Source organism: Mesoplodon densirostris, chromosome 3 (genome assembly GCF_025265405.1).
Source record: "Mesoplodon densirostris isolate mMesDen1 chromosome 3, mMesDen1 primary haplotype, whole genome shotgun sequence".
Taxonomy (NCBI): domain Eukaryota; kingdom Metazoa; phylum Chordata; class Mammalia; order Artiodactyla; family Ziphiidae; genus Mesoplodon; species Mesoplodon densirostris.
The window spans coordinates 31195000-31214412 of NC_082663.1; the positions used below are offsets into that span (position 1 = coordinate 31195000).

Consider the following 19413-nt stretch of genomic DNA (forward strand, 5'->3'; position numbering starts at 1 on the left):
CTTGAAGAAATACAGAATAAATATAAGTAGCTTACTTACAAGGAAACACAGAAAATTTATACTATTGATTTCCTTATCCCTGAACACCAGCATCATAATGGAGTTGGCATATTGTATGCCCAAAATCTTCACTAAATTTTTTGTTATAAACTTTGTATCTTTTCTTTCATGGTTTTTAAGAAGGAAATATAATTGGTTTCATTGTAAAAGCACCTGGTATAGCCCTGGGTACATAGTAGGTGTACTCAGTAATTTACATTCTTTGTAAATTAATTGGAGTATTTTCATGTACCTGATGATATAAGTATATATCTCATTTTACAATATCGTAGTGCTCAAAACTCAGCCTGGTCAAACTCGTAAATCAGGGAGATCTTTTTAATACCTAAGGGTTGGAATTACAGAAGTATCTAAACCCTTGCTACTTGAAGTGCAGACCAAGACCAGTAGCACTGGCCTCACCTGAGAGCTTGTTAGACCTGCAGAACCTCAGGCCCCACCCTAGACCTGGTGAAACAGAGTTTGCATTTTTAACAAAATCTCTAGTTGTTTAATATGCACATTAAAGTTTGAGAGGTTAATAATTTCCCAGGAACTTGATCCATCATGTTATCTTATTTTACTTCACTTACTGTTGTACATATACTTGTATCTGTTTCTCCTGTTTTATTTCTTAGCAGTTACATTTTGAATATTGCTTTGTAATCTGGTCTTTTCCACCTTGAAACCAGCTGACTTTGTTTCTTTTTAAAAGCTAACAGTTTCATAAAGTACAAAAAATGAGAATTTAAGTATTTAAGGAAAGTTGCACATTATCTTGCTGAAAAGTTCTTAAAAGGGAGAGTTTGATAGAAGCTGGGGGAATTCAAGCCTATTATATTTTCCCCAGTTAAATTATAATTACTGGCTTCCCTCGTGGCGCAGTGGTTGAGAGTCCGCCTGCCGATGCGAGGGACACGGGTTCGTGCCCCGGTCTGGGAAGATCCCACATACCGCGGAGCGGCTAGGCCCGTGAGCCATGGCCGCTGAGCCTGCGCGTCCAGAGCCTGTGCTCCGCAACGGGAGAGGCCACAACAGTGAGAGGCCCGTGTACCGCAAAAAAAAAAATTATAATTACTTATTTTCCTCTATAATGGCTTACCTGTATATCAAATTGTTACTTCTATAACTAATTTATCTTTCATTACTATAAGGAGATTCTTTCCCTTTGAATGATATTTCAGAATGGTTTAGGGAGGGTGGCACAGTGGTTGAAGGAGTGGATTTTATTTAGTCTTGGAACATAATTTTTTCCCCCAAGGTTTGCGTCCCCAGTTGTTTATGGAAAATCAGATGGTTTCAGTATATAAAATATTAATATAAGGATACTTTTGAAGCTGTTAAATGGAGCATATGTATAGTTGTAGTGGTATTTTTGTTTTATTATTTTTCAGACAGAATAATTTCCTCTTTTTTTTCAGTCTATGGTAAAAGACAAAAGGAAAGAGAGAAAATCATCTCCTGGTAAGGAAAATGAGTCAAGCGAGAGTGAAGAAGAAGTCTGCAGGCCTCGGAAGTCACGGAAACGTGTAGATTCAGATTCAGATTCAGATTCAGAAGATGATATAAATTCAGTGATGAAATGTTTGCCAGAAAATTCAGCTCCTTTAATTGAGTTTGCAAATGTCTCCCAGGGTATTTTATTGCTTCTGATGTTAAAACAACATTTGAAGAATCTCTGTGGATTTTCTGATAGGTAAGCTTGCATAAGCAGTGAGAGAAAAAACTTGCTGTGTTCAAATAATGAACAAATGTGAAACCCAGTTTTGATTGCATGCTGAATATTAAAAATGCTCTTTTTAAAAAAGGAGTTTGTTCCTTTTAATTGCTATATACTATTTTGTTGTATAATCTACCATAATTTGTCCATTCTGTTATTGAAGAGAGGAAAACTATTCCTCTAATTGGAGATAATGCATTATGAACTATAAATTAGAGGACTTAAATCCTTAATATCTTTAAAAAGATATTCGAGAATTAGGCTAACCTTAAAAATAGATCACAAATTCAAGTTTTTAAAGAGCTGTGGGGACTTCCCTGGAGGTGCAGTGGTTAAGAGTCTGCCTGCCAATGCAGGGGACATGGGTTCGAGCCCTGGTCTAGGAAGATTCCACATGCTGCGTAGCAAGTAAGTCCGTGCACTACAACTACTGAGCCTGCGCTCTAGAGCCCGCGAGCCACCACTGCTGAGCCCGCATGCCACAACTACTGAAGCCTGCGTGCCTGGAGCCTGTGCTCTGCAACAAGAGAAGCCACCATAATTATAAGCACGCGCACTGCAACGAAGAGTAGCCCCAGCTCGCTCTCAGCTAGAGAAAGCCTACGCGCAGCAATGAAGACCTAACGCAGCCTAAAATAAATAAATTTATTTTTAAAAAAAGAACTATGAATGAAGAATAGATGCAGACCAACTAGGCTAAGTTCTAACAGTCTAGCAGTCTTTAATGTACACTATCAAGTAAGAGATAGAAAAGTACTAATAACTTAGACTGCCCTATAATTTTACCCATTGTCAATCACTGTAGGTATCTGTCTTCTGCCTGTACCAATGGAATTTTGGACATTTTTCACATTCATTGAAACCCTATGAAGTCACATGTTCGTAGGGACAGATAATGAAATTAGTAAAGTAGACCTGGTAGGTCAGTGGCAAAATGAAAAGAACATGTTTCTTCTGAAGGGTTTAGATATTACTCAGATGTTCATCAGCTTGTTGCCATGGAAGAGAGTGGGAACAATGTGGCCAGAGCTTCCATCTTTTCAAGAGAAGCTAGATAATCCAGATTTTAATGAGAACTATCTTGATGTTAAATATTGGCAGCCACGGGCATACCTTGTTTTATTGCACTTCGCAGATACTGCATTTTTTGCAAATTGAAGGTTTGTGGCAATCCTGCATCAAGCAAGTCTGTCGGCGCCATTTTTCCAACAGCATTTGTTCACTTTGTGTCTCTGTGTCACATTTTGGTAATTCTTACGGTATTAAAATTTTTTTATTATTATATTTTGTGGTGACCTTTGATGTTGCTGTTACAAAAAGATTACAATTCACTGAAGGCTCAGATGATAGTTAGCATTTTTTAGCAATAAAATATTTTTAAATTAAGATACATACGTTGTTTTTAGACAATGCTGCACACTTAATAGACTATAATATAGTGTAAACGTAACTTTTATACACACTGGGAAACAAAATTCATGTGGTTTGCTTTATTGCAATATTTGCTTTATCACGATGGTCTGGAACCAAACCCGCAACATCTCCAAGATACGCCTGTAATTCGGAATAATTTAAAACCTTGTAAAGTCTTGGGGCAGTGCTAAGGAGTTGGAAAGATTTTGAAACAGTTGTTAATAATGTGAAACAGGTTTGTAAGCAATAATTCTGGTCACTGTGTAGAGAATGAATAGTTGGGGCACAAAACAGTAGAAGGAGGTAAACCAGTTAGGTAGTATTGAGTAATTATGTTAAAACTGTCCTACAGTCACAATCATGGTGCTAAGAAATAGACATGAGAAACTACTTTCATTTAAATGATGCCTCTATTCAAGACAAATACTGATAGAAACAAGAGAATATTATTCTTTTTAATCTTTTGATTTTGTGTCTTTACTTCCCTTTTTAAAATTATATTTATTTTGTATACAATTTCACTGGTTAAAATCTGTATAACAAAAAGTTTAATTATAACTAAATAAAATTTAACTAGAATCAATTTAAATGTAAATGCCTAAAAAAATTTTTTTAAGTTAATGGTTTTGTTTTCCCAAAACAGTAAAATTCAGAAATACTCTCCATCTGAATCTGCAAAAGTGTATGATAAAGCGATAAACCGAAAAACAGGAGTTCATTTTCATCCCAAACAAACACTGGACTTCCTGCGGAGTGATATGGCTAATTCCAAAATCACTGAAGATGTGAAGAGGAGTATAGTAAAACAGTATCTAGATGTGAGTAGTAAAACCAAAATATATTTCATTTTGATAACGGCTTTTTTAAAAAGTAAATTCTTTTGAGACAGATAGCTACCTCCTTTCATTGAAGGTATGCTTCGCGACCCATCACTCATTATTTTTGTCTATGTAGTTTTAATGAGTTACTTTAAGCTTATCTTTCCCACTTCACCCACTACAATTGCACTACAATTGTTTTTTCTTAGGAAATACCAGCCCACCACTAACTTTATTTTAGTGAAAAGCAAAGTTTTTAGGCAAGTTTTAGAGAAAAGCTGTGCCCATATATGTATTTTTTTAATTCAGTGGATTACATGGTTTATATTTCATCAAAGGAAAAACCATGGAAAGTCATCCTCCTGCCTTCTTCAGCCATTCTGTTCCTCTTCCCTCTGGCAACCAATATGACTACTTTTTCATGTATTCTTACAGAAGCAGTACAAGTGTGTGTGTGTGTGTGTGTGTGTATTTGTGTATCTGTTACATATAGACCCACCTAAGAAGTATGTGAGTGAGTATGTGAGTGTATAAATTGTGCTTTTAAAGTGTCTTTAAGAATAGGCAAATTCAGGGAATTCCCTGGCAGTCCAGTGGTTAGGACTCTGCGCTTTCACTGCCGAGGGCCCAGGTTCAATCCCAGGTCAGGGAACTAAGATCCCTCAAGCTGTGGTGTAGCCCCCCCCCAAAAAAAAAGGCAAATTCAGAAAGTCAGAAAATAGAAGTTATGGGGGGAGGGGGGGCAGGAATGGTTAGTTGGGTGGGGTTTTTTTAGATTTTTTTTTAACTTTTTATTTTGTATTGGAGTATAGCCAATTAACAATGTTGTGATAGTTTCAGGTGCACAGCAAAGCAACTCAGCCATACATATACATGTATCCATTCTCCCCCAGACTCCCCTCCCATCCAGGCTGCCACATAACATTGAGCAGAGTTCCCTTTGCTATACAGTAGTTCCTCGTTGGTTATCCTTTTTAAATATAGCAGTGTGTACATGTCAGTGCCAAACTCCCTAACTATCCATTCCCTCTACCCTTCCCCTGCAGTAGCCATAAGTTCGTTCTCTAAGTCTGTGAGTCCATTTCTGTTTTGTAAATAAGCTCATTTGTACCATTTTTTTTAGATTCCGCATAAAGCAACATCATATGATATTTCTCTTTCTCTGTCTGACTTCACTCAGTATGACAGTCTCTAGGTCCATCCATATTGCTGCAAATGGCATTATTTCATTCTTTTTATGGCTGAGTAATATTCCATTGTATATATGTACCACATCTTATTTATCCATTCCTCTGTTGATGGACATTTAGGTTGCTTCCATGTCTTGGCTATTGTAAACAGTGCTGCAGTGAACATTGGGGTGCATGTATCCTTTCGGACCATGTTTTTCTCTGGGTATATGCCCAGGAGTGGGATTGCAGGGTCACATGGTAGCTCTATTTTTAGTTTTTTAAGGAACCTCCATACTGTTCTACATAGTGGTTGTACCAGTTTACATTCCCACCAACAGTGTAGGAGGGTTCTCTTCTCTCCACACCATCTCCAGCATTTATTGTTTGTAGATTTTTTGATGATAACCATTTTGACTGGTGTGAGGTGATACCTCATTGTAGTTTTGATTTGCATTTCTCTAATCATTAGCAGTATTGAACACCCTTTCATGTGCCTCTTGGCCATCCATATGTCTTCCTTGGAAAAATGTCTAGGTCTTCTGTCCATTTTTTGATTGGGTTATTTGTTTTGATGATATTAAGCCACATGAGCTGTTTCTAAATTTTGGAGACTAATCCCTTGTCGATCACATCATTTGCAAATATTTTCTCCCAATCTGTGGGTTGTCTTTTCATTTTGTTTATGGTCTCCTTTGCTTTGCAAGAGCTTTTGAGTTTAATTAGGCCCTATTTGTTTATTTTGGGTTTTTTTTCCATTACTCTGGGAGATGGATCAGAAAAGATATTGTTACAATTTATGTCAGAGAGTGTTCTGCCATATTGTTACAATTTATGTCAGAGAGTGTTCTGCCTGTGTTTTCCTCTAGGAGGATTTATAATGTCCAGTCTCACATGTAGATCTTTAATCCATTTTGAGCGTATTTTTGTGTATGGTGTTAAAGAATGATCTAATTTCATTTTTTTACATGTAGCTGTCCAGTTTTCCCAGCACCATTTGTTGAATAGACTGTTTTTCCACCATTGTATAATCTTGCCTTCTTTGTCATAGATTAATAGACCATAGGTGGGTAGGTTTAGTTCTGGGCTTTCTGTCCTGTTCCATTGATCTGTAGTTCTGTTTTTGTGCCAGTACCATACTGTTTTGATGACTAAAGCTTTGTAGTATAGTCTGAAGTCAGGGACCCTGATTCCTCCATCTCCATTTTTCTTTCTCAAGATTACTTTGGCTATTTGGGGTCTTCTGTGTCTCCATACAAAGTTTAAGATACTTTGTTCTAGTTCTATGAAAAATGCCATTGGTAATTTGATAGGGATTGCATTGAATCTGTAGATTGCCTTGGGTAGTATAGTCATTTTGACAATATTTATTCTTTTAAGCAAAGAACATGATATATCTTTCCATCTGTTTGTGTCTTCTTTGATTTCTTTCATCAGCATGTTATAGTTTTCGGAGTACAGGTCTTTTGCCTCCTTAGGTAGGTTTATTTGTAGGTATTTTCTTCTCTTTCATACAGTGGTAAATGGGATTGTTTCTTGAATTTCTCTTTCTGATCTTTCATTGTTAGTGTATAGAAATGCAACACATTTCTGTGTATTAATTTTGTATCCTGCAACTTTACCAAATTCATTGATGAGCTCTAGTAATTTTCTGATAGCATGTTTAGGATTTTATATATATAGTATCATGTCATCTGCAAACAGTGATGGTTTAACGTCTTCTTTTCCAATTTGGATTCCTTTTATTTCTTTTTCTTCTCTGATTTCCGTAGCTAGGACTTCCAAAACTATGTTGAATAAAAGTGGTGAGAGTGGGCATCCTTGTCTTGTTCCTGATCTTAGAGGAAATGCTTTCAGCTTTTCACCATTGAGTATGATGCTAGCTGTAGGTTTGTCTTATATGGCCTTTATTATGTTGAGGTAGGTTCCCTCTGTGCCCACTTCCTGGAGAGTTTTATCATAAATAGGTGTTGAATTTTGTCAAAAGCTTTTTCTGCATCTACTGAGATGATCATTTGGGGGTTTCTTAATATATAGATTTATTTATTTATTTTTGGCTGTGTTGGGTCTTTGTTACTGCATGTGGGCTTTCTCTAGTTGCAGCAGGCAGGAGCTGCTCTTCGTTGCAGTGTGCGGGCTTCTCATTGTGGTGGCTTCTCTTGTTGCAGAGCATGGGCTCTAGGCATGCGGGCTTCAGTAGTTGTGGCACATGGGCTCAGTAGTTGTAGCTCGCAGGCTCTAGAGCACAGGCTCAGCAGTTGTGGTGCACGGGCTTACTTGCTCCATGGCATGTGGGATCTTCCCAGACCAGGGCTGGAACACGTGTCCCCCGCATTGGCAGGCGGATTCTCAACCACTGCGCCACCAGCGAAGCCCGGGAGTTTTTAAATTACAGTTTCAATTTCAGTGCTTGTAATTGGTTCATATTTTCTAATTATTCCTGGTTCAGTCTTGGGAGACTGTACCTTTCTAAGAATTTGCCCATTTCTTCCAGATTGTCTGTTTTATTGGCATACAGTTGCATATAGTAGTCTCTTATGATCCTTTGTATTTCTGTGGTATCAGCTGTAACTTCTCCTTTTTCATTTTTCATTTTATTGATTTGAGTCCTCTCCCTTTTTTTCTTGATGAGTCTGGCTAAAGGTTTATCAGTTTTGTTTATCTTTTCAAGGAACCAGCTTTTAGTTTCATTGATCTTTGCTCTTGTCTTCTTTGTCTCTATTTCATTTGTCTCTGCTCTGATCTTCATGATTTCTTTCCTTCTACTAACTTTCAGTTTTGTTTGTTCTTCTTTCTCTAGTTGCTTTATGTGTATGGTTAAGTTGTTTATTTGAGATTTTTCTTGTTTCCCAAAGTAAGGTTGTATTGCTATAAACTTTCCTCTTTGAACTGCTTTTACTGTATCCCATAGGTTTTGGATCGTTGTGCTCTCATTTTCATTTGTCTCTAGATATTTTTTTATTTCCTCTTTGATTTCTTCAGTGATCCAGTGGTTGTTTAGTAGCATATTGCTTAGCCTCCACGTATTTGTGTTTTTATAGTCTTTTTCTTGGAGTTTATTTCTAATCTCACAGTGTTGTGGTCAGAAAAGATGCTTGATATGATTTCAGTTTTCTTAAATTTACCAAGGCTCACTTTATGGCCCAGGATGTGGTCAGTCCTGGAGAATATTCCATGTGCACTTCAGAAAAATGTGTATTCTTCTGCTTCTGGATGGAGTGCTCTATAAATATCAGTTAAGTCCATCTGATCTAATGTGTCATTTAAGGCTTGTGTTTCCTTACTGATTTTATGTCTGGCTGATCTCTCCATTGATGAAAGTGGGGTGTTAAAGTCCCCCACTATTATTGTGTTACTGTCAATTTCTCCCTTTATGGCTGTTAGTATTTGCCTTATATATTGTGGTGCTCCTAAGTTGGGTGCATATATGTTTACAATCGTTATACCTTCTTGGATTGATTCCTTGATTGTTATGTAGTGTCCTTCTTTGTCTCTTGTAGCATTCTTTGTTTTAAAGTCTATTTTGTCTGATATGAGTATTGCTACTGCAGCTTTCTTTTGATTTCCATTTGCATGGAAAACCTTCTTCCATCCCCTCACTTTCAATCTGTACGTGTCCCTAGGTCTGAAGTGGGTCTCTTGTAGACAGCATATATATGGGTCTTGTTTTTGTATCCATTCAGTGAGCCTGTGTCTTTGTTGGCGCATTTAATCCATTTACATTTAAAGTAATTATTGGTATGTGTGTTCCTTTTGCCATTTTCTTAATTGTTTTCGGTTTGTTTCTGTAGGTCTTCTTTCTTTGCTCTTTTGTTCTCTTCTCTTGTGGTTTGATGACGATCTTTAGTGTTGTGTTTGGGTTGCTTTTTCTTTTTTGTGTGTGTATCTATTGTAGCTTTTGGGGTTGCTGTTCCCATGAGGTTTTGATATAGCAGTCTGTATATGTACAAGATTGTTTTAAGTTGCTAGTCTCTTTCCCACTTAGAGGAGTTCCTTTAGCATTTGTTGCAAAGCTGGTCTGGTGTTGCTGAATTCTCTTAGCTTTGGCTTGTCTGTAAAGCTTTTGATTTCTCTGTGGAATCTGAATGAGAGCCTTGCTGGGTAGAGTATTCTTGGTTCTAGGTTCTTCCCTTTCATAACTTTAAATATATTGTGCCACTCCCTTCTGGCTTGCAACGTTTCTGCTGAGAAATAAGCTCTTAACCTTATGGGAGTTCCCTTGTATGTTATTTGTTGTTCTTCCCTTGTTGCTTTTAATAATTTTTCTTTGTCTTTAATTTTTGTCAATTGGATTACTGTGTATCTTGGAATATTTCTCCTTGGGTTTATCCTGCCTGCAACTCTGCACTTCCTGGACTTGGGTGGCTATTTCCTTTGCCATGTTAGGGAAGTTTTCAACTATAATCTCTTCAAATATTTTCTCTGGTCCTTTCTCTCTCTCTTCTCCTTCTGGGACCCCTATAATGCGAATGTTGGTGCATTTAATGTTGTCCCATAGATCTCTTAGGCTGTCTTCATTTCTTTACATTCTTTTTTCTTTATTCTGTTCCATGGCAGTGATTTCCACCATTCTGTCTTCCAGGTCACTTATCCGTTCTTCTGCCTCAGTTATTCTGCTATTGATTCCGTCTAGCATATTTTTCATTTCAGTTATTGTATTCATCTCTATTTGTTCATTAACTCTTCTAGGTCTTTGTTAAACATTTGTTTCATCTTCTCAATCCTTTCCTCCATTCTTTTTCCAGGGTCATCTTGGATCATCTTCACTGTTATTATTCTGAATTCTTTTTCTGGAAGGTTGCCTATCTCCACTTCATTCAGTTGTTTTTCTCGGTTTTATCTTGTTCCTGCATCTGGGACATAATTCTCTGTCTTTTCATTTTGTCTCTCTTTTCTGTGGTTGTGGTTTTCATTCCACAGGCTACAGGATTGTAGTTCTTCTTGCATCCACTGTCTCAGGAATGGGGGGGAGTATTGAATGGGTACAGATTGAGTTTCTTTGGGGGATGATGAAAAAGCTTTTGAAATGTCTGTGGTGATGATTGTACAACAGTGTGAATATACTTACTGTCAATGAATTAAACACTTTAAAATGGTAAATTTTATGTTATATATATTTTACCAGAATAAAAATTTTTTAACGTTTAAAAAAATTTTTCGAGATTGTCCTAAAAAGTAAAAATAAAGTCTTTAATTTTAATCTACTTAAAGCTGGTAGTTGAACACAACTAATAATGATTTTTTTGACCAAGAATGTAATGTACACAGTGATTTTCATATTATTCATAGACTGCAAACCTTGTACTCTAAATTTGACATTTATTTTAGTTCTTTAAAATTCTTCAGCATTTTTTGTTTCCTGTTGTATCCTCTTATCTTGGTGGAGAGCAGAAAATGGGGGGCAGAAAAGTTTAAAAGTCTGTCAATAATTAGTAATCACTTGGCTGCTTGATAACTTGGATCAGGGTCCGCAACATCTGGCTTATGGGCCAAATCTGGCCAACTGCCTGTTTGTGTAAAATAAAGTTTCATTGAAACAGCCATGCCCATTCATTTTTGCATTGCATTTTGGCCTGCAAAGCCAAAAATACTTACTATCTGGCTCTTTACAGAAAATGTTTGCCAGCCCCCAACTTGGACAATAGCTAAAGTCTGTTTCACCCACACCAAACAACTACCATGGAAAACATTTAGGAAAAAAATTTTAAATAAAGGAAACATTTAGGAATTTGTCAGTCTTGTTTGAAAAAATATACTTAAAATTCTAAATTAATATCTAATTTTTGTAGTTCAAACTTCTCATGGAACATCTGGACCCTGATGAAGAGGAAGAAGAAGGGGAGGTGTCAGCTAGCACAAATGCTCGGAACAAAGCAATTACCTCGCTGCTTGGAGGAGGCAGCCCTAAAAATAATGCAGCAGCAGAGACAGAAGATGATGAAAGTGATGGGGAGGATAGAGGAGGAGGCACTTCAGGGGTGAGGCGGAGGAGGAGTCAACGTATTTCGCAGCGTATTACGTAAAATGATTTTTATGTGCTTATATATGTCAGTCTATTAAATGTACACCAAGTAATGTAATACTTATGAGAGAAAACATTTTGTAGATAGAAATTCTCTACTTATCCATTTATACATCCTTTTGTAGAAAGTTTAACATAAAAGACAATAAAAAAGAAAAAACAGAAATGAGATTTATCCAGCATAAAGGGTTATTAATTTTTCTTTGGATTGTATTAATGTGTGTTATCCTTTTTTATTGTTGATAAGTTTTATGTAGCTTTATGGTTCATATGTATATATAATTTTATATATCAATAAGAGTAAAGACACGGGTACAAATTAAGAGTTACATGGTTTTACAAGTATATGTTAACCCCTTGGCGCTGGCGGTCACGGTGCGTCTCATTGCCGGCAATGGAAGTGTGCTGGGAAATCCCAACTCCCGGCGTCAAGGGATTAAAAGCAATAAAAACAATAATTTCACTAAAATTATTTTGTGTAACACTTGGTCTTTTTTCCCCCCTCCCAATGTTTTAGTCATTGAGAAGGTCAAAACGAAATTCAGACTCTACGGAGTTGGCAGCACAGATGAATGAAAGTGTTGACGTCATGGATGTCATCGCTATTTGCTGTCCAAAGTACAAAGATCGACCACAAATTGCAAGAGTAGTACAGAAAACCAGCAATGGCTTCAGTGTTCAGTGGATGGCAGGCTCCTACAGTGGCTCCTGGACTGAGGCTAAGCGCCGTGATGGCCGCAAACTGGTGCCTTGGGTAGACACTATTAAAGAGTCAGACATTATTTACAAAAAAATTGCTCTAACGAGTGCTAATAAGCTGACTAATAAAGTTGTTCAGACTTTACGATCCCTGTATGCCGCCAAGGACGGGACTTCCAGCTAATGAATTTGTACATGCAGCCAAATTTACAGGAGTTTTTTTTTAAAGGCAGAAAAACTTGAAATATCAACATTCTGGCAAAAAAAAATCAGTTTTATGAAGAGTAAGAATGGAACCTGGGATGCAGGAACAAAAGAAGGAAATGTTGGGCAAAACATTTTTGTGGGAGCTCCCTTCGCTGTTGTGCAGCAGAAACAGATTCTCAGTTCATTTTTACTCCCACTGTATTATAGTTTAACAAAAATTGTTTATATCTTGGAAAAAAAACTTTCTGTTTAAAAAATAAACAAGTGAATGTTGGAAATTAGTCTGTTAATGTTCTTAATAAAGTGTTCTTGGAGTTTAACCTAGCAGCGGATGGCTTTCTTTAGCTTAGCCCAGTTTCCAGGGAAGCATTGTTTTTTCCAGGCTGTAAAATGGCAGAATCTCCTGGATATATAATTTATTCTGTTGGAAAAAAAAAAAAAAAAAAGCATGCAGTATCTATGACCTATCTGCAGAAGGAGTTTTTGTAAATGTAGATTTTGATGTATTAGGTCACCCTGAAAACAATACAAGAAAAGGGATCCCCAGGCAATCTGGTGGAGCGAATACTGCAATAAATTTTTTTACTTCTCTTTGTTACTTGTCTGTTTCCATTTGAATTTCTTATTGTAAAGATCTGTTTAAATCCATTTATATTATTTTGCAGTCTTTTATGTAAAATTTATTATATCACTGGTTTTCAAAACAAAACATAAAATATTGTTTATACAGTTTGTATAGGCTGACTTCTGAATAATTGGTATCTATTATTTTCATTCCCATAAGAGGGTGTAAACAATTAATTCCAGGGTTTTATTGTATCCTGCAATATTTAGTATTAACTATATATGATTTAGCACTGTGCCAAACACATTTTCAAGAGTACATTTTGATATAAAAAGAAACTATAGTTTATTCCTTGTATGCTTCAATTTCTTTCTAGTAATGTCATGATGGTAATATTTATTTTTTAAACCTTGGGAAAAGGTAACAGTCTTCGGGAAAGAACAATCATGCTATTTTGGAAAACTAGCATTTCTCTTAGTTAAAATTATGCCATGTGTTATTTTCAAACTAGAATTGAGATGACTATGACACTTCATAATAACATTACATTTTTCACAAGTTATTTTTTAATGCTGAAAAAGGAGTAATTTTACTAGTTGAGATGTTTACTCATTTTCTATTCTAAACGTTTTATACATCTTTTGGGAGCAGTTGTCGTTTATCTGTTACTACAGATGGGGAGGTGGGTATTTAATTAGTTGATTTGCATAGTTGATGCTGAGAAATAGTAATGCCTAAAATTTACAGGGGATGAGGTCTGTTTCAAAGTTAAGTCTTTTTAAAAATATGTACTATTTTTAAGTCAGCTTTTTAAAATCTGACCTCTAGAATGTTAAGTTTTATGAAATTGGCCAATAAATGAAGATACTCAATTTGTGAGGAAGAGTGACATTGCCATAAAATACCTTTTTGTGAACACCTATTAAACCACTATGAAAATACCTTTACAGGATCCATTTTCTATGTGGAATTATTTCAGAACATTTTCTTGAAGGAAATGTTTTCTCATTCTTCTTTTTCTTCCACTTAATTGCATGTTTCCTCTTCCTTTTTGCTATGAACTACGTGGGGAAAAACTATTATAGATTGGGTTTTTTCACCTTTGGAGTTTGTTTTATCAGCAAAAGATTTGAGGTGGCTTTTGAAAACAACAATGATATATCAATAAGAGTAATATACCAGTTAGGAAAAGTAGAATGTAAAACCCAGCCTCTAGAGTTTTAAAGAATAGAGTTGTGGGTTAAAAAAAAAAAAAAAAAAAAAAAAAACAGCCAGTTTTGAATGCTGACATTCAGTGATGCATGATGTCTTTTTTTTTTTTAAGGAACATTTATTTGTTTGTTTTTGGCTGTGTTGGGTCTTCGTTGCTGCGTGCGGGCTTTCTCTAGTTGCGGCGAGTGGGAGCTACTCTTCATTGCAGTGCATGGACTTCTCATCGAGGTGGCTTCTCTTGTTGTGGAGCACGGGCTCTAGGCATGCGCGCTTCAGTTTGGGCATGCGGGGTCTAGAAACACAGGCTCAGTAGTTGTGGCACATGGGCTTAGTTGCTCCGCGGCATGTGGGATCTTCCCGGACCAGGGCTCCAACCTGTGTCTCCTGCATTGGCAGGTGGATTCTTAACCACTTCACCACCGGGGAAGTCCCCATGGTGTCTTATAATTTTTACAAAAACTCTGCTAGTTAAATCTTTTTCCCCCATTTTGTTCATAAGGAAAACACGCTCAGCAGGATTCAGTAATCTGCTTAAATTAAATGTTATAATAAGGATTTAAATTTGGAGTTGGAGTAATTGCATCTCACTACTCTAAGCTAATTGAACATCAAGCATTAAAGGAGATGATACTTTTTGAAAGTAAACCAGTTCTTAAAGGATCCTTGGAGTATATATACTTGGGGATCCTATTTAGAGTATTGCTTCTGTTAGCTTGGTCATAGATGAATTGCTGTCTTCAGGAATTTGCCATCTATTCTAAGCTCCAATATTTTAGCTATTAATATATTAATATTGATATAATTGATGAAACCCTTAAATATACAAACCAAGGTTTTTAAAAAGTAGATTTCTCAAATGTGATTTTAGGTCTTAACACTAAAATAAGTTAAGGCCTTGGCAGTCAATTGTACAAAATCAAAATTTTGGAGTGTATTGGGAGTTTACAAATTTCAATCTATAGTTTGTTGATAAGTAGTAAGCTGTACCATGTTTTATTGATTTGTATTGAAAAGAGGTTATATTTGAAATGAACTTTTCTAAGTATGCCTTCACTTTTTATATTAATATGAAATTTAATATTTTCTTATTTAAATTATTTGTTATTATTTTGACGAATGGGTCGTTTTTTAAAAATCCATACCAAGATACAAATGCAGAAAATAGAATTTAGTAATCTCTAGGAGAAGAAATACTGAACTTTTAGGGGAAAGTAGTATATGCTTATTCTATTAATATGTTGAGTATTTGAATTGTTAGCAGGTAAACTGAAGCACACAGCAAATTTTAACAACTGTAGTCTATTTCGTGAAGACAGGTAAGTCTTTTTTGGCCAACCCAATAGATTTCATGACCAGCAAGCAAATTTATCATACGTTCATTTAGAAAGTGAATTTAACCAGGAAGGTGTATGGTTCTCCCTCCTCCACACACCATTTTTAGTTGCATAAAGCACTCATCCTGGTTCCTATCTTAATGTCCAGGTAGTCTGCATCTTTAGAAATTGATATCAACTGGAATAAGATTACTTTTGCAAATATAAAGTGCATCAGATGACCCATTTAAAATAATAATTTGAAACATTCGATAGTAATGTTTGCTCTACAAAAGTTCTGCTTGTATGAACCTTTTGCCTTGCTCATTTTAAAACTTTGTTTAACCCTTAGCTAATTTTTGTCATAGGAGATACTTATTACACAAATTGATTTTATTTTTATATATGTGAAGTTTTATTCAGTTGTCCTATTGGTCCCATCTGAGAAACATTTGTGTGTAAATTTGGTATGATAGAAAGGTCACTGACCAAATTCCAGTTTGTATAGTTTATTGACCAAGTGGTCATAAAATCCTCCTACGTTTTGCATGACAACCAAGAGAAAACCACCAACCCACCCTTCCTTTTTAAGATTCCCGTTGTGTATGGCTTCGTTGCTCATAGTGATGCCATATGCACACAATTTTTTTTCTCATCAGAATTTAACTATTTTAACTTTTTGTTACGGAACCACCATGTATTTACCACTCAGTTTCAATCAATTCTGAATTTCTGATCAAGCTTGTTTGCATTATACCCTATACACTCCCTCATTTTTCTGAAACAAATCCCAGGCATCATATTATTTCATCTATAAAAATATCTTTAAATGTTAAATACTCCTTGACCTCAAGTATCCAGTAAGTGTTCATATGTTCACTTTCCTCAAAAAATGTCTTTTTTTAGTTTTTATATGTATCTTCATCTGCCTTTTGCAAATTTTTCATGAAGAAAGTCTTTGGATTCTTAAGAAAATAGTTAATTCTAAATAGAGGGATAACAGTTATTTTCTGGTTTGTAATCATTTTTCTTACCTGAATTTATTGTACATTTGAGAGTCATTGTCTCTCATCTAAACTCATGTATTTATTCTTGAGCATGGATAACTAGAACAGAGGTACCATTACAGAGATAATGAAGTAAGGAGATAGGTCTAGTTTTCAGACAGATGGTGATAAACATCCTTTGAATTCTACTTGGCAAATGCCAAGCAGGCAATTGGAGATAAAGAACTGAAGTAAGGAAACAGAGGTTTAAATAGATAACAGAGGATACTCTAGGATTATAGTCCCTCTGTTAGAAACTTTTGTGTTAATTATTGTTTGAAATAAGTGGACTACAAACTCTGATTATTTTTTACTCTATAGTTCATAGGCATTACAGTTTTTGCTGAATGGAATTTTGCCTCTGGGTTTGTATTTGTTACTTTTTTCAGTCATTGTTTAATCTCAGTCACTTAGACCCTTAGAAATCAAAAGTTATTTTGTGTTACTTTGTCAAGTAGTTCTAGGGTCTTCACCTTTGACATTAGCCTTTCTTCTGCTAAGACATGCCTGTAAGTTTGGCTTGATCAAAACTTGCCTAGAATTCTAATTTAGGCTTACCCTTATTAGATTTAGATTCTGAAATAAAGGAAAGGGAAAAGTCATTATAATCTAAGTTTGTCATAAAAGCTAAACCAACAGTGGACCTGCACATTCCATAGTTCTAAAAATACAGAATTACACAATATGAGGAATATGAGAAATCCTTTGATCCAGATGTTCTTAACCACTTTGTAATTCATGAACTTCTTTGAGAACCTAATGAAAACCATGAACTCTCTCTCCTTAGAAAACTGAACAAATTTATATCCAGAATTGTGCATACAATTTCAAGGGATTTATGGTTACCCCACCCAGGTCTATGTATGAATGACCTGACTTGAAAATCTATGGGTTACAAGTTAAGAGATACTTTCTAATCCAAACCCTTCTTTTTAAGGTGAAGTTGAAGCTCAAAGAGGTGACTTGTTACCTATAAGCTACATACTTACTTAGAGCCAAGAGTGAGCCAAGAGCAACCCTCCAGATGTTCTTAATAAGGAAGATTTCGTCTGTCAGGTCATTCTTCAGTCACCCGTTGAGATCTGAATGAAGGCTACTTGATGACTAAATGTAACTTTTGAGATGCCTACCATCCTGTTAGATAAATGGATATGGTAAAATGTAGTATGTATATATATATATATTTTTTTTAATTTATTTTTTGGCTGCATTGGGTCTTCGTTGCTGCACCCGGGCTTTCTCTAGTTGTGGTGAGCGGGGGCTAGTCTTTGTTGCTATGCACGGGCTTCTCATTGCAGTGGCTTCTCATTGCAGAGCACGGGCTCTAGGCGCATAGGCTTCAGTAGTTGTGGCTTGTGGGCTCTAGAGCGCAGACTCAGTAGTTGTGGCGCATGGGCTTAGTTGCTCCGCGGCATGTGGGATCTTCCTGGACCAGGGCTCGAACCTGTGTCCCCTGCATTGGCAGGAGGATTCTTAACCACTGCACCACCAGGGAAGCCCAAAATTTAATATTTTATGTGTTCTATTTTTAATTATCTTTTACATTACCTGGCTTGATATAGAAGACTAAAACTTGGATTGATGAGAAGTCAGAAGACATAGTCTGAAGCCATTGTTTCTGAAATAAGTGTTATATGAAGTTTGGTAAATAAAATCATTTAGCCATGCTAAGTGGGAACTTGAAGTGTGAGCAGCACAGGGTGTGGGTAGTAAAGTATCGAACAATGAAGTTACAGAACTAAGGAGAGGTAAGTATAGAATTTTGAGAATTTAAATGTGTAGAGAGTGGAGGGACCTTAATCAAGGGATTACTGCAAGTTCAGTCTGACTGCTACTAGAGGATAGATTTAAGTGTGTCAAGAAGAGGATATTAGTGCAATATAGTCTCAGGGATGGTTAGAGCCTGAACTAGGATAATGATGGTAGTAAGGATAAAGAAGATTGCAGAGATTGCAGATGTATTTAGGAACTAAAAACAGCAAGACTTGACAGTTGACTGATAAGGTAAAAGAAGACAGTTGTCTAGAACAGCTATCGGGATTCTCTACTTTAGATGACGAGGTTCAATTTTAAATATGTTGAAAGTGAGTGCCTATGGGATGTTCAGGTGATGTGCAAAAGGTGGGAACATGGCACTTTCGGGGGGACGTTTGGTCAGGGGCTACACTTGGGATTCATCAGCCATGGAAGCTGTAGCTACAGCAATCAGTGCAGAGCCAAAGAGCAACCTTGGAGGCTACTAACATTTAAGGTGCAGCAAGAAAAAATGCATTTGTGATGGAAGCAGGTGAAATGATTAGAAGACTCTGGAAAGAATCCAGAACTAAGGGATTAGAGAGTTTCCAGAAGGTAGAGAGCAGCACGTGAAATGCCACAGTAAGACTGAGAATGAAAAATGCTTGATCTCGCCGTTCAGGATGTAAATGGTAAATTTTAGGGAGAGTTGTTTCAGGGAGGATGAGAGCAAAGCCAGATGGTGGTTGAGTTGAGAAATAAATGAGAATCAGGGAGAGTGGCAAGGGCGGGAAGAGAGACAACAGAGTACTGAAATGCTGAGTAGTGAAGCTAGAGAGAAAAGCAGATAATAAAAGGCCTAAAACCCCATATTTAAGAGTTTGGAAGGGCTTTAAACAGTAAATATCCTCAGGGTTGTGGTTCAGAAAAAGCACTCACTGGCTACAATGTGGAGGATTGTGAAGATGCCAAACTGCATTATTTTCCCCAGCAGCACTCAGCTGCACAGCAGGAGTGACTCATCAGTGAGCCAGGGGCAGGCCGGCCTTTGTTGGGGGTATAGTTGAAGAGCTGGATTGAGAGAAAATGGAAAGATCAAAGTTCAGAGGTCTGCATGAAGTGGGAGAGCAAGTAGAATGAGAGTGGCAGAAGCGGAATAGTGGAGTGATAAAGTCGGAGAGAGGAGTGTGGGATTTCTGAGGGAGAGTGGTTCTGGAAACCAGGTAGGGAAGGTGGCCGTAGGAATGAATGAGTCAGGCGAACAGGTGGAGTTTGGTGCTGCAGAGATGAAGGAATCACAGGCTACATTCTGCACTCCTTTCCTGAGCTTAAAGCATTGGATTCTACCTCTTTTTTTCCTGTCATACCCTTTGTCTTGAAGATCACTTGGTATTGACACTGGTTCATTATTTTTAGTTTTTGCAAATTCAGTCATTTTACAAGTATTTGCTGAGTG

General features: G+C 36.6%; 1 protein-coding gene across 2 annotated transcripts in view; it reads left to right on the plus strand.

The window, feature by feature from the left end:
* NIPBL (NIPBL cohesin loading factor) overlaps positions 1–12790 on the plus strand; it is a 199123-nt gene extending 186333 nt beyond the window's left edge. The window contains exons 44-47 of one of the 2 annotated variants that reach the window (XM_060092809.1): positions 1461–1735; positions 3816–3990; positions 10949–11137; positions 11699–12790. In XM_060092809.1, the coding sequence (XP_059948792.1) occupies positions 1461–1735; positions 3816–3990; positions 10949–11137; positions 11699–12064 (1005 nt within the window). In that variant the 3' untranslated portion in view covers positions 12065–12790. Of the gene's footprint in view, positions 1–1460; positions 1736–3815; positions 3991–10948; positions 11179–11698 lie in introns of both variants that reach the window. The other variant, XM_060092810.1, reaches the window with a different exon arrangement.
* The last annotated feature ends 6623 nt before the right edge of the window (positions 12791–19413 follow it).